Below are 14,527 nucleotides of genomic sequence, written 5' to 3' on the forward strand. Positions count from 1 at the left end.
ATTTAATGATTTAAAAAGGCATGCAAATAATAAATCAGAAGAGTGATGTGATGTGTTTTATTTTTACATTGGATTTACAAATGGGATTTGCTGAAATTGACACACTTGAACTACCAAAGAGATTTGACAAAAACACCAAGAATTTTGAGAGAATAAACAAAACGAGTATGAGAAAATATATATTAAAACTTTCTCTGAGGAATATAAAGATCATTGGAAGAAAGAACATATAATTTGTTTATTTGATCAAAGTTAAAATAATGGGTTGCTATTTCTGATTAAAATTTATTTTACCCGAACTTCAAACTTTCCTTCCAAGGAGTATCCTTCTGAATCTTTCCACCTTCAAAAATCAAGTAGATGGAACATCCATGATAGTGTCCTTGCTACCCTGGCATTAGAATTCCCCTCTCTATCTTTCTTCGGATTCTTACTCTTCTGACTAACTTGAGGACTGTTTTGTTTTGTGGAGTAGAATAGAGGATTAAGATTTTATTGCTGCATTCTCTAGGCTATTCAGTTTTTCATTTTATCAGCTGTTCTTGCTTTATGAATGTTTTTATCAGATTTGATTGTTGTGTGCTTTTTGGTCTTAAGTACTTTGGGAGGCAGCAGAAAGGTTATAAATATTTTAAAATAAACAACCAAGAAAATTGCAAATAGATTTCTAACAGAACATCATTATTTACCTTCCCTGCAGTAGATGGCTGCAAGAGAATGTAACGTACCTATCACACTCTGAATCCAACTGGCTTAGTAGCCTTTGATGAGGAGTAAGTGTGCCACACAATATGTCCCAGAATCCTTTGCAACATGCCAAGTACTGCAGTGGGATTTCCTCAGCAAATGAGTAAATATGAAAAAGACATTTGCTTTCGGTGGAAAGCGTATGAAACCCTAATCAAATACAAACTTAAATTGACTATCCAGTAATCTGTGCATCGCTGATGAGTCACAGGTTATGCAACTGCTTTTTGATTTTGAGTCCATAGAAGAGAATATTTGTAGCTCAGAACTGAACTGTGTGGTCTTTGGTGTTAGAACATTCCCACCAACACTGACAGGAGAAGCCACCGGTTTATAAAATGAGACCCAGCCCCACTCCCTACTAGTACTGCTGGTGTTGCCTAGTTTGGTAATGAAACATCTACAAGAAAACAACCAAGCTCAGAGAGCACAAAGAACCTTATTTGACAAATGAAGGTGTATATACGTGTCCCAGGATAATGTTGCAAGATCCAATCTAGGTCAGCCACCGGGACCAGAGGCTTAGTCTTCCAAGCTTTTGGACTCATGCTGGAGCCCATCTTCATGGAACTTCTCTCTAGCGGAGTGTTCTAGAGAGAGGTTCCCTGAGGATGGGCTCCAGCAGGAGTCCAAAAGCTTGGAAGACTAAACCTTTCGTCCAGTAATCAACCCAGATTGGATCCTGCGATCTTATTTGAAACCATACCAGTCCTATGATACAGGCATGTTAGGCTTCTGAGAACATCTGCAAGGCTTCACTTATCAGTAGGACATGTCTTCAGTAGGATGTACAGGTAGAACATGCCATACGGTGTACCTTATATCATACTGCTTTTGTGGGGTTGTTGGTGCTTTCTGAACTTGGTTGTTTTCTTGCAGATATTTCAATGCCAAACTAGGTAATGTGATCAGTGCTAGAAGAGAGTGGGGTTTGCTCTCTTTTTACTGGTGGTTCCTTGATTAGGCTGTGATTTGCTATTAGCTTGTTTTTGGAGTTGGTAGTTCCTTGATTGGAGTATTGTTTATGTCTTGATTGTTGGTCTATTGCTAATCTTGATGTTAATCTCTGTTCATCTAGTATTGAGCCATTAATACATAAAAAGAGAGCAATTCCCCACTCCCTTTTAGCACCGATGATGTTACCTGGTTTGGCACTGAATTATCTGCAAGAAAACAACCCAGCTCAAAGAAGACCCCCACAGTTCAATCTTGAGCTACAAATATTGTCTTCTATCAGTATGCTGCTTTTGCTCTATTCACCCGCACACCAATACTTGTAAAATAATAAATGATCTTTTATCAGCTATAAGACATCATGTTAGCTGCCCTTGCAACATACATTAAGAGCCTATCAGATTCACACTCATTATGTATCCCTGAAAGAAACCTGAGACAGGAATCACTAATCTCATCCAGGGTTGTTGACAACTAATTTCAACCTTTGATTCATTTCTAGGATGTGAATATAAATATCTTTCCAAGTTTCATCTGGGGACAAGGGGGTTACATAAATATTCAGAGGTGTTTCCTTGATCTCTTGGCCCCCTCCCCATTTGTTCACTTACCAGACTGTCAATGGAGCTTAGCGTATGATTAGCATTGAGCAACGAATATGTGACCTGGTATACTCCATCATTGGTCTCGCTGTTTCCATAGAAACCGATGCCGATCCCAGCGCTGTGACAGGTTGGGATAAGAAGAGAAAAAGAAAGAGAAGTATATGAACATAAGGAATTAGAAACCTTGTAGCCCTGTTCCTTGACGATGGGTGTGTGCTTTTCTAAAAATGTTCACAATCTTGTTTTTTTTTTTCTGGCATCACTGTCTCTTTATACTCTGAGATATAATGCCTGGATAGACAATATACATGCTATAGTACTTCAAGCACTACCATGGGACATACAGGTAGTCCTCAACTTAGGACTACAATTGAGCCCAGAATTTAAGCTGTTAAGTGAGAAATTTGTTCAGTGAGTTTTGCCCCATTTTACAACTTTTCTCACCACATTTGTTAAGTGAATCACTTCAGTTGTTAAATTAGTAACACGGTTGTTAAGTGAATCTGGCTTCCCCATTGACTTTGCTTGCCGGAAGGTCACAAAAGATTCTGGGACACTGCAACTCTCATAAATGTGAGTCAGTTGTCAAGAATCTGAATGTAAATCATGTGACCAAGGGGATGCTACAGCAGTCATAAGTGTGAAAAATTGTCATAAGTCATTTTTTTCAGGGCCATTGTAATTCAGATGGTTACTAAACAAACTATTGTAAGTTGAGGATTACATGTATCTGATGAAATCTTCCTCCCTTCTAAAATATTCTTCCTATGAAATAAACTACATGGGCAGTGACACTTTGGGGCAAGATGAGGTAATAGCCTCAGGGAAGCTGTTCAGAAGCTGCTTAAAGGTGATAGAGCAATGTTTTTCAAACTTGGCAACTTTAAGATGGGTAGATTTCAATGCCCAGGATTCCCCAGCCAACTGTGCTATCAGCTTATGCTGGCTGGGGAATTCTGGGAGTTGAAGTCCACCCATTTTAAAGTTGCTGAGGTTGAGAAACACTGTGATATAGGGAAGTGATCTATCAGATGTGATAGAGATTGCTGTCACAACATTATTGAGAAAGAATTCCATTACAAATTAGCTGTATATTAAATAACAAGAGGTACCATCTTATTCTGCACCTCAGGAAGCAAAATGTCTTGGAGACTTGATAGTTAGATAGACTTGATAGTTAGACTTGATAGGAGAATAATATTCTAGCCTGCCTTCTTACTACCTGATGGGGTTTATTTGTTTCCATAGCATGGAATAATCCCTAGTTCCTCAGAAATTGGTACATCAGAAGCCTAAATTGATTAGGTGCATGCCTTCATGTTAATATGAATGCTTGGCAATTCTCTAAAATCTTAAAGTAAGCTGACCTGATTCACTGGTCTCTTATTAAATACACAGACTGGATATAATGATATAATTATCCACTCTAGTCCACACTTCTCAGATCTCACAATTGCAATCCCATACTACTACTCCCCCACAACACTCTATGATACAAAATACTTATACGAGACTATTGCATGACAAAATATCTATAAATGTGTACATTTCACAAAAATGTATATAGGTATACAAAAATGTATATATGTATGTATGCATGCACAGACACAAAATCAAATGTGCCCTTATGCAATCTGATGGTGCTTTACGAAATGGCAAGAACAATCTACCTCAGGAGCTTATTTGGATTTAGGAACAGTTTTTTTATAAATTATATTTATTGGTTCTTAATTGATTGGGTTGTGTAAGTATTTTATAGAGGTTTTATTGTGTTCATTGTAAACCACCTACAATTAAGATAACCTTTCTTAGAATCTGACTGTTGGAATGGCGCATAGCCAATCATCAGATGGTCAAAGTTAAAACTAAATTTAAATATGACTTAAAAAGCCAGTCTTGGTCTATTGATTATAGACCTTCTCCTATATTCCATGTGAAATCTTCATTTCCTTTCCTTTTTAAGGATGTCCCAGTCTTGTTTCTTCTTCCTATCTTATGGGCTACTAAACCACGATTAAAAAATAAGTGCCTGCTATGTGCTCTGGATTTCTCACATAAAATATGCCACTTGCAATAACAGTATCTCCAGGAGACAAAAAGGGCAGCACTTTGGCAGCATAAATCACTTTCTGGTTGCTCTCCAGCTGCACATTTAGTTTCTGAGAGGAAACACAGCATCATTTTTTCATCTCAGGTGGTGAAGAAGGAAAAAAAACTCTTTTATTTTCTGCTTAATCATGTGCTAATTATATATTGATTATTCTGGAAGTATTTTATTTACATATTTGCAAACAGCACCTGTTTCTTTCCACTCTGGTCATTAATAAGGAGAAAAGAGGTTAGATATCCTTAGCAGACCTTCTCTTAGATTGAGTCATATCTCGGTTTTGCATTCAGCTCTCTGCCCAGGAATATTCCTGGCTGAATTGGAGGTTCATTGCAGTAAAAACTGGGCTACAAATAAAGGTACCTGTAATCTGTTTCTTGATAATCAAAAATGTACTGTAGAAGTTTATGCTTATCCTTTCTCCTTTTTCTGTGCAAGGGTAAAACTAGAGCTTCTTTCTTTGGAAAATGGGATATTTGAGGAAGGCCTTCAATATCCATGAAGACCTCTGTTCCAGACCCCAAAGAGATCTGTAATACCGCAGCCAAAAAGTAATTATTTTTGGAAGGGGCAGGGAGATGGGGGCAGAAACAGAGGAAGGATACAATGGATCCCTTCACTTTTCTTCTTTCCCAATTTTGACAGCTTGGCCAAGTGTGAAAACCACTCAGGACAATAAAAACTCATCTACATTATGAGTATCTCTCTTCCCCAAGACTTTGTCCACCTCTTACATCCCCCACAGTGGAAAGAGAGATGCTTGAGGAGTTTCATCACTGACACAAGCTGATCTTATGCACACACTCGGAGCCAAATAGGCAGTCACGCTCCCCAGTCTCTGAATTTTGCAATCAATTCTCTGTTCAAAGGAATATCAACATTTACTTTAAATGTATATTTTATGATATGCTCTGCTTAGAAATAAGTAACTTCAGAGAAAATATATTTAACAGACACATTTAAACGGGTCTTCAAATGTGAATTTCATGGAAGCTTTTTATAGACTTACAAAAAATCGTACAGAAATGGGAATAATGAACATGCATGAGAATGAGATCATCTGAAATTCATCCTTCCCTTTTTTTTTTTTTTGAAGTCTCTCTCTTCTTGTTTTGCAGTAATCTCTAGCTAAGTCCAATAAAGCTTTGGCTCTACTTATATTACACATATATTTTTTTTATGCCTTTAAACAGCTTCCACCTGGGAATAATAGCCTAGTTAAAATGACCTGATTCTCCATGAATAGCATCAAAGAGAAATGGTGTAGAAGATGACCTTGAAAATAGCCTTTCTTATTGATCCTAATAGGATCCCACACTCCTGTTCAGTGATTATACACTAAATGATCTTTTTTTGTCTGTTGAATCTCCACCCACTTTGCTGGTCCCACCACTCTTGTCTGTGATGAGACCAGGTAAAAATGGCAAATTAAGTCTGATGGACTTTCATGGATAGGGTTTTGAGGCACGTGCGAAACCACCATTCATGCTGTTTCCAAACTACAGCATCACCATGCTTTGAAAAAAAAAAACTGGACAAAAAATAAGGAGGGTTCTCCTTCTTGAAACTGTGGAAGGGAGTAAGTATGACTTACAAAGAAGAAGAAACATCAGATGAAATTATACAGATGGAGAGAGAGGACAGGAAAGGAAATTAGGGAAGACCACAGATATGCACGAAGCAAACGGGAGCTGCTCCCACAACTACAGTCAGGCAAAATTGTCTAAGCTCCTTATGGCAGCTGGCAGGGATTGGGAACGGATTTGGAGAGAGAGAGAGAAAGAGAGAGAGAGAGAGAGAGAGCAGAACAATGTACATGAAAGACTCTGTATCTTCTCATCCATTCTTTTCTATCATTTTGGATTGGTCCTGACAACCTGTGCTTGCTCACCCACTCCCCAGCTTGTTTCTTAACTGTAATTAGGAAGTATGCAGTTGGGTAATTATAGCCTTTCACAAAATGACACAAACACGCAGGAAACAGCTGCAACTGAAAGTATAGCGATTAGCTCGAGAGGGACCAAAATACCAACCATCTTTTCTTCAGTCTATCTGGGCTGCTGCTTCTTCTCCATCCCCGCATCCATCCACCTAAGGCTGACCTATTCTGGTTCCATTCGTATCTCGTGCTATATTCCAGCCATTTCTATAAGGCAGGGCTTTTCAACTTTTTCACCCATTGTGCCACTTTTAGGATATGGCAACATCCGAGTACCACCAGTCACCTAGCAAGGTGTCAAGAACTTGATGACCCACCAAAAAAAGGAAAAAAAGTGATAAAGTACAGGTAGTCATCGACTTACAACAGTTCGCTTAGTGACTGTTCAAAATTACAATGGCACTGAAAAAAGTGTCCCCCAAGCCACAGACAAGGAAGACACTTGCCTGCCCACATGACACTGGGACACTGTGACCATCATAAATATAAATCAGTTGCCAAGTATCTGAATGTAAATCACAAAACCCCACAAGATGCTGCAATGTTCCAGCTGATCGGCACTTCTCTGGGCTCAGCAGAAGCACCAGGATCAGTGCCGAGCTCCAGCTGAAGCCTGGCACTGATCCTGGCACTTCCACTGAGCCCTGATAGCCCCAAAGAAGCGTCGATCATCTGGAAAGCGGTATTGATCCTGGCACTTCCACTGAGCTCTGATAGCCCTGCAGCTCCAGCCATCTCTCACTTAGGCTTGTGCGGTGCTGCCACCAGTTCAACTCATTCCCCTCCCCCGCTACCACTTTTCTAGGATGGTCGCGTACCACCTGCCAGGTGCCAATGTACCACAGGTAGTACCCGTACCACTGGTTGAAAAGCCCTGCTATAAGGCATGACTGTGTTTTACATGGATTTTTCCACTTCCATTTTTACACTACAAGTTCCATTGTAAATGCTCTTTTTCCATCCATTTGCCCAATAAAAGTAACTTATCCATTAGTACAATGTGGACTTAGTTGCAAGCTAGCCTTTGTTCACTGTGAACAAAAAAAACCACAACCTATAATCAAATCCAAAAATGTCACTTCTTGATTCTTCCAGCTTTTGGCCAAAGGATGATTTCCTGTGATTTAGAAAGAGCAGCCAAAAGAACCATCAGAATATTAAAGAACGGGGAGAGATGCACACATATACACAAGCACAGCCCTCTCCCCATTAAACTAATGTTGGGAATGGGTGTGAGAAAACCCCTCCTTTCTTTCTCAGTTTAGGAGAGGCTGCATTGACAAATGTTGAATAACTTCCTAACCAGCCATCCATTCCTAGTCAGCTCAATTTGCTGCACTTGGAGCAGGACCAAGATTAGCAACTGGTGACTGAGCCACTTATGCCATTTTTCCAAAGGCACCTGAGGAAGCCTGCCTGAAAAAAGGACTTCCTCGTTTAGCCTACTCATGAGTATCCCGGGAGTTAGCTTTCTCTTCATGGATCCACCTGCTCAGGCTTCACCCATCATCCTCGTCATTTACTACATATCAATCCCAACTATTCACCCTTTCTCTCTCCCTCCCTCCCTCCTTCCATTCACTTATTTACCCTGCTCCCTCCCAGGTCTTTGCCCCCCCCCTTCCTGCCTCTGAATCTTTCAGTCACACCAGGCCCTCTTTTTCCCCTTTCTCCCTAAATCTTGTTTCTATGACAACCACCTCCCTCATCCTCCTCCTTTCACAGTGAGGCAGGGCGGGAGAGAAGCAGTGTCATTCTCATGATAATCAAGCTTTTTTCTTTAGACTGGAGGCAGTTCCCAGACTAAGGGTGGGGGGGGGATAAAAAGCTTTGGGGGTGAGGGGGAGGAGAAACCCCTGGCTTCCATCCTATGCTCTTTTCTCTTCCCAGAGGAATTGGGAATCTTGGTTCCCATCCCACACTCCCACCAACCCCCTAGATTTTATTCTAATGTGGCCCAATGATCCATTTGGAACCATCGCACAAAGCATCTGGATTTCAATCAATCAATCAGGATAGAGCTGGAAGGGTCCTTGGAGGTCTTCTAGTCCAGCCCCCTGCTCAAGCAGGAGACCCTGTACCAAATCCCCATGTGAGTGGGGAAAACTGCAACCTCTGTCCCTTCCCATCTCAGTTTCTCACACAGCAGCATCAAACTCCATCTCACCTCAGGAAGTTCAAATGAATAGATAGTAGAAGATGGAAGAGATCACAGAGTGTTTTCCCTCACCCTTAATAGGGTTCTCTCCTCCCGGTTGCCTCTTTTGCAAAAGGCACAATCACAAAAAACCCTTTGTTCTACATCTCTAATGATCCCACCCCTGGAGGGTAAGGAAGATAACCCTTGATGGAGATATGCAGCAGTTGTTACTTGGGGAAAAGAGGTTAAAGCATTTTTAAGTCCAGGACAGCCAGATAACATTCAGAAGTGGCTTAAACAGATGCTTCCCTAATTCATTGAAGTATAAGGAGAAAGAGGTACAGCCCAATCAGACTAACAGAATTCTGTTGTAATAAGCCAATTTCAATAAAGGTAGCTTTAGCTTTCTTGATGGGTTGATTTCTTGATCTGGTCCATCTAGTGGGGCTGACACTACCAGAGGAGGGGAAGCAGCTTCACTCTGTTTGCACAATCTGGGATGAACAGATCCTAAACTATGATCAGTATAAATGCAAAAGATCTTGGCTCAAATTCATTATTCTTAGGAGTGTATAACCATTTTTTCATTTCACTGTTACATTTCTCTGTCCCCAATATCCTAGCCATAACTTGTCCCAGCATTGTCAGGAAAGAAGAATTTTCGTTCATTGAATAAGGCTTTCCGGACTTGTGATTAAGATGGCATGGAGCAACATTTTAGAGTATTCCTTTGAGATATTTTGGGGGCAGCTACCACGTGCACATTCAAACCTTGTCTAATATTGCATATCTTTAGGCACCAGAGCCGTGATGTAACCAGATTTCTCTCTGTCTGAACCAGGGACCAGAACATAATATGAAAGTTTCTTATGTAGCACATGAGCTGTGGTGATCAAGTATCGGAACCTAGTTGTGATGGTCTAGCTTCACTCTTGATTATGATCTGGCTAGATATATTTAAGATTGCAAACCAACTGTGTCTTCAGATGATCCTGTATACTTTGGGTGATAGGATGTAGATGCAGGAGATAACAAGGTGGAGTGTGAGGGAGTGGTCAAACATGTCATCAGTCTCAAATCCCTTTGTGCTCTCAAGAGATCTAAGTCCAGCCCATCTTGAGTTACCGTGACTCTTATCTCTTAACTTGCTTTAACATATAATATGTATGTTCAGATGAATGTATATATACATTCATCTGAACTGCCTGGAGTCCTGATTTCCTGTGCTTGGAGGTATTCTCTATTAGCATGTGTCCTGATTTCCTATATAAAGTCTAGACTGTTTATTGGATCTGAATCTTTCTTCAGTACACCTTCACGTTTTTTAAAGCATTAAGAAATACTGTGATAGTTTTATATATACTCCTTTCTTTAGTAGCTATACAGCATTGCCTCTTTCGATTTTCCTCAGATCCCTAAATCCTTTGAGATAGATGGGGTTGAGATAGAGTATAACTGGCCCAAAGTCACTCTGTAAGTTTCCATGGTTGAGGATGGACTTAGGTATGGGACTCTCCAGACTTAATCCATGTTTAGCTTTGGCCAGCAAAATCCATATTCAAAGTTCTGCTGAGCTTTAAGCTAACCTATGGTGTAATCATGCTTGGTTAAATAAGTTACAACACTTTAAACCACCAATACATGATTTACAACCTACCTCCTATACTGCACTTTACATTGCATGGTCAGTAGAAAATTCCATTTGGAATAATGGATCACACTAGTTCTTTTTGATCTCATATCTACATGATGATCCTCAACCCGATGTTCTTATATCATGTACAACTTCCATGTATCTGGAATGGATTTACTGGTTTCTCATCCATAGATACATTCCTCAAAAAACATCTCTTGGCTCCCAATCCTAATTCACAAAACGTCTCTACCAATTCAGAAAACCAAGGAACTCTGGTCCTTTAGTTTGAACCAGTGCTGTTCAAACTAATGAACAAATAATCGTTCATGGCTCCAGGAAGATTTCTGCACTGCAATGGGTGGCATCTGGCTGATGAACTATCTCTGACCATCTGGCTATTTCTCCCTGGGATAAATGAATAAAGGTCTTTATGCTAAATATATTTCCTAGCCACCTGGCTTTTTGGTACAATGCACTCCAAAGAGCAAGAGAATTGCATCGCTCATCCATCCACGCAGAGTAAGACTTCTATGAACAGGGGTCTTAGTATATAAGTGTCTGGACTATCTATTGCAAAAATTCACATTTTAGGATATAGTTACGCTTCAACCTTAAAGGTGGAACTTCAGGGCGGAATGTACTGCGTATCTTTCTAATGTTTAACCCACATAAAAAAAACCTTGCCTGATTTTTCAGGGGTTGGTTTTCCAAAGAGGGTAGGGTTGGTACTTTAATATTTACCAATTCACTCCCCAAATGGGCCAGACATTTTGATTCCTCCTACTGGAGAAGGATTTGGAGGGGCACATGAATACGTACATTTTCCTGTTTGTTCTGGAACTAAGAGGAGAGCTTAATGCTAGCAAGAGAAAGAGGGGAAAAAATGTCCCCACTCATTTTCAAGCAGGTAATCGGTCATTTCATGGGCAGTTGGAAAGATAAACTGAGGTGGTGAGGAAATGATGAATGATATGTTGTGACATTGTGTTTCTTTCATACTTGCATGGAACATCACAACATAAGTATAAATAGGCAGAATTTTTTTGTCATTCTGGCATCATCATCATCATCATCACAGTTTGTAGCAGACATCAGTGGTTCAATGATAATGCAGATCTTACTTCAACCTTCATATAGGTTTGAAAATAAGGTAGTCCTTGACTTATGACCACAACTGAGCCCAACATCTCTGTTGCAAAGCGAGCCAGTTGTTAAGTGAGTTTTGCCCCATGTTATAATCTTTCTTGCCATAGTTGTTAAATGAACCACTTTAGTTGTTAAGTTAGTAACATGGTTGTTAAGTGAATCTAGCTTCCCCTTTGGTTGTCAGAAGGTCATGGAAGGTGATCACATGACTCCGGGACACTGCAACCATCATGAATCAGTTGCCAAGCATCCGAATTTTGATCATGTGACCATGGGGATGTTGCAATGGTCATAAGTATGAAAAATGGTATTTTTTCCAGCACTGTTGTAACTTTAAATGGTCACTAAAGGAACTGTTGTAAATGGAGGACTACCTGTATCCTGCCTGAGATTTGAAGAGGTGCTATCAATTGGTGTCAAAATGACATGGATTTGACCTTCTGCTTTAAAAATTAAAAACAAGAACATCACAGAAGCTGATGTTCTCCAGAAAGAATAGAATAGAATAGAATAGAATAGAATAGAATAGAATAGAATAGAATAGAATAGAATAGAATAGAATAGAATAGAATAGAATAGCAGAATTGGAAGGGATCTTGGAGGTCTTCTAGTTCAGCCCCATTCATGCAGGAGAACCTATATCATTCCAGACAAGTGGCTGTCTAATCTCTTCTTTAAAACCTCCAGTGATGGTGCGTCCACAACTTCTGAAGGCAAGCTGTTCCACTGGTTAATTGTCCTCACTGTTAGGAAGTTTCTCCTTAATTCCAGGTTGCTTCTTTCTTTGATTAGCTTCCATCCATTGTTTCTTGTCCTGCCCTCTGGTTCCTTGGAGAATAATTTGACCCCCTCCTCTTTGTGGCAGCCCCTCAAATACTGGAATACTGCTATCATATCACCCCTGTTTCTTCTTTTCTTTAGCCAAACCCAAGTCCTGCAGCCATTCTTCTGAGCTTTTGAAATGCACCTACTCCAGCTGAAATTTTAAAAAATGTTCCTCCTCAAATACTTGCTTTTGCCTTCATTACTTTTCTGCACCTAAGCTGAATATGCATGGAAGGCCTGACATCTTCAGTGAATTATAACAGGATGGCCAATGGCACAGAAACAAAAGCATTCTTGCTTTGTGAAGAGATGAAGAGGACAAGAAAATGCGGTAGCTGTTACCTGCAGGGAAAAATCCACTTACTGGATTTTCCTTTTTTGACATCATGGATAAAAATCAGATGGAGGCTGGTAGCACCTTTTCAGACTACCACGTTTTATTAAAAGACTCCCTTGTGTCTGATGAATGAGCTACAGCTCACAAAATCTTAGATTAATAAAATGTGTTGGCTTTAAAAAAAGTGCTACCAGATTCCTGCTGATTTTTGGCTACTGTAGACTAACGCTGCTCTCCCCCTACTGTGACCATTATTAAAAGTGTAGACAGCTAATTTTATTTTGCTCTAGGACAATTACATTAACATTCTCAAGAGTCTTTCTATGAAGTTTTGGATAAAACAAATAAACATTTTTATTATAATCTGAGATTATAATATCTGTCAAAACCAGATCATGCCAAACAAATCTTACTTCATTCTTTGACAAAGTGACTAAAGTAGTGGATCAGTGAAATGCTGTGGACATAAGTATACTTAGACTTCAGTTGAGCATTTGATAAAGTAGACCACAACTTACTTCTTGGCAAACTAGAAAAATCTGAAATAGACAGCACCAACACCAGATGGATTTGTAACTGGATGATAAATGAGGGAAGTAAACAGTAGGGTATCCCAAGACTCCCTTTAAGGCCTAGTACGCTTGAATATCTTCATAAACGATCTAGACGAGGGAATAGAAGGGGAACTCATCAAATTTGCAGAACACACAAAATTGGCAGGAATAACCAACACCCCAGAAGACAAGCTCAGGATCCAAAAAGATCTTGACAGACTTTAATACTGTGTTATATCTAACAAAATGAAATTCAGAGTAGATAAAAGTAAGGTTTTATACAGGTAGGAAAACTGTACGGGTACAGACTAGGGGAAACTTGGCTTAATGCCAGTAACAGTATGAGGAACCCTGGAGTCCTAGTAGACAACCACTTAAATATGAGCCAACAGTGTGCGGCATCAGCCAAAAAATAACAACAATGCAATCCTAGGCTGCATTAATAAAGGGATAGAATCAAGATCATCTGAAGTTCTAGTACTACTTTACAAAGTCTTAGTAAGACCACACTTGGAATACTGCATCCAGTTCACAACAATTTAAAAAAGATGTTGAAACTCTGGAAAGAGTGCAGAGAAGAGTAACAAGTATGATCAGAGGGCTGGAGGCTAAAACATATGAAGAATGGTTGCAGGAATTGGGTATGTCTAGTCTAGTGAAAAGAAGGACTAGCTGAGATATGATAACAGTGTTCCAATATTTGAATGGTTCCTACAAAGACCAGGGAGTCAAACTATTTTTCAAAGCACCAAAAAGCAAGACAATGGATGGAAACTAACTAACTAACAAAGGAGAGAAACAACCTAGAACTAATTTTTATTATAATCTGAGATATCTCCCTAGAAAATACAAGGAAGGATAGTCTAATAATGAAGAGAATATAAAAATGTTGGAATCTTTAATATCACTCTAACAACAGAGACTATGAATTGCTGCTATACTAAACTGGATTTATTTCTTTGATGAAAAAATAATATTTGGCTGGGACCATACAGCATGCCAAACCACAAATCGTGGCTTAGAAAGTGTGATCACTAGATTCACACAGTATGTCAACTCAAGCAAATATCCCTTGTTTAGCAATGATATATACTGTAAATCTATTTTCTGGCTGGATTCTTAACATCAGATCACCTAACATGTGGTTTCTTTGCTTTTGATTTAGTGCATTATATCAATTTAGTGTGGTATATACAATAAATGTCTGCTACAAGCTATTGCTGTGGGAACCATATTCTAGCATATAATGAAGCACTAATATAGTGACAATGGGGATTGCAATGGCTTTAACATCCCCTTCTATATATGAGAACATTGTTATAGCTTTATCAAATAGAACCAGCAGTTGCTTCGGTAATAGGCCAGTTATAAATCAGCCACACTGCACTAGCAGGAAACCGATAAAGCTACATTAAAAGAGAATTACCGAAGGAGTACTTATGCTCCTGGTATTTCTTTAGTAATTAAGGACTATTAATAATGATTCAGGATATCATGCTAAACAATTTATAACAGAAAGGATTTCAAAACTATTAAA

At 39.4% G+C, this 14,527-nt stretch overlaps 1 protein-coding gene across 2 annotated transcripts in view; it reads right to left on the reverse strand.

Moving 5' to 3' along the window:
* TTYH1 (tweety family member 1) overlaps nt 1–14,527 on the reverse strand; it is an 84,093-nt gene that overhangs the window by 29,716 nt on the left and 39,850 nt on the right. For both annotated transcript variants that reach the window (XM_039335153.1, XM_039335152.1), the window contains exon 3: nt 2,313–2,424. In XM_039335153.1, the coding sequence (XP_039191087.1) occupies nt 2,313–2,424 (112 nt within the window). The remainder of the gene's footprint in view (nt 1–2,312; nt 2,425–14,527) is intronic.

This window comes from Crotalus tigris, unplaced genomic scaffold, assembly GCF_016545835.1.
Source record: "Crotalus tigris isolate CLP2741 ecotype Arizona unplaced genomic scaffold, ASM1654583v1 scf7180000017639.5415321, whole genome shotgun sequence".
Taxonomy (NCBI): domain Eukaryota; kingdom Metazoa; phylum Chordata; class Lepidosauria; order Squamata; family Viperidae; genus Crotalus; species Crotalus tigris.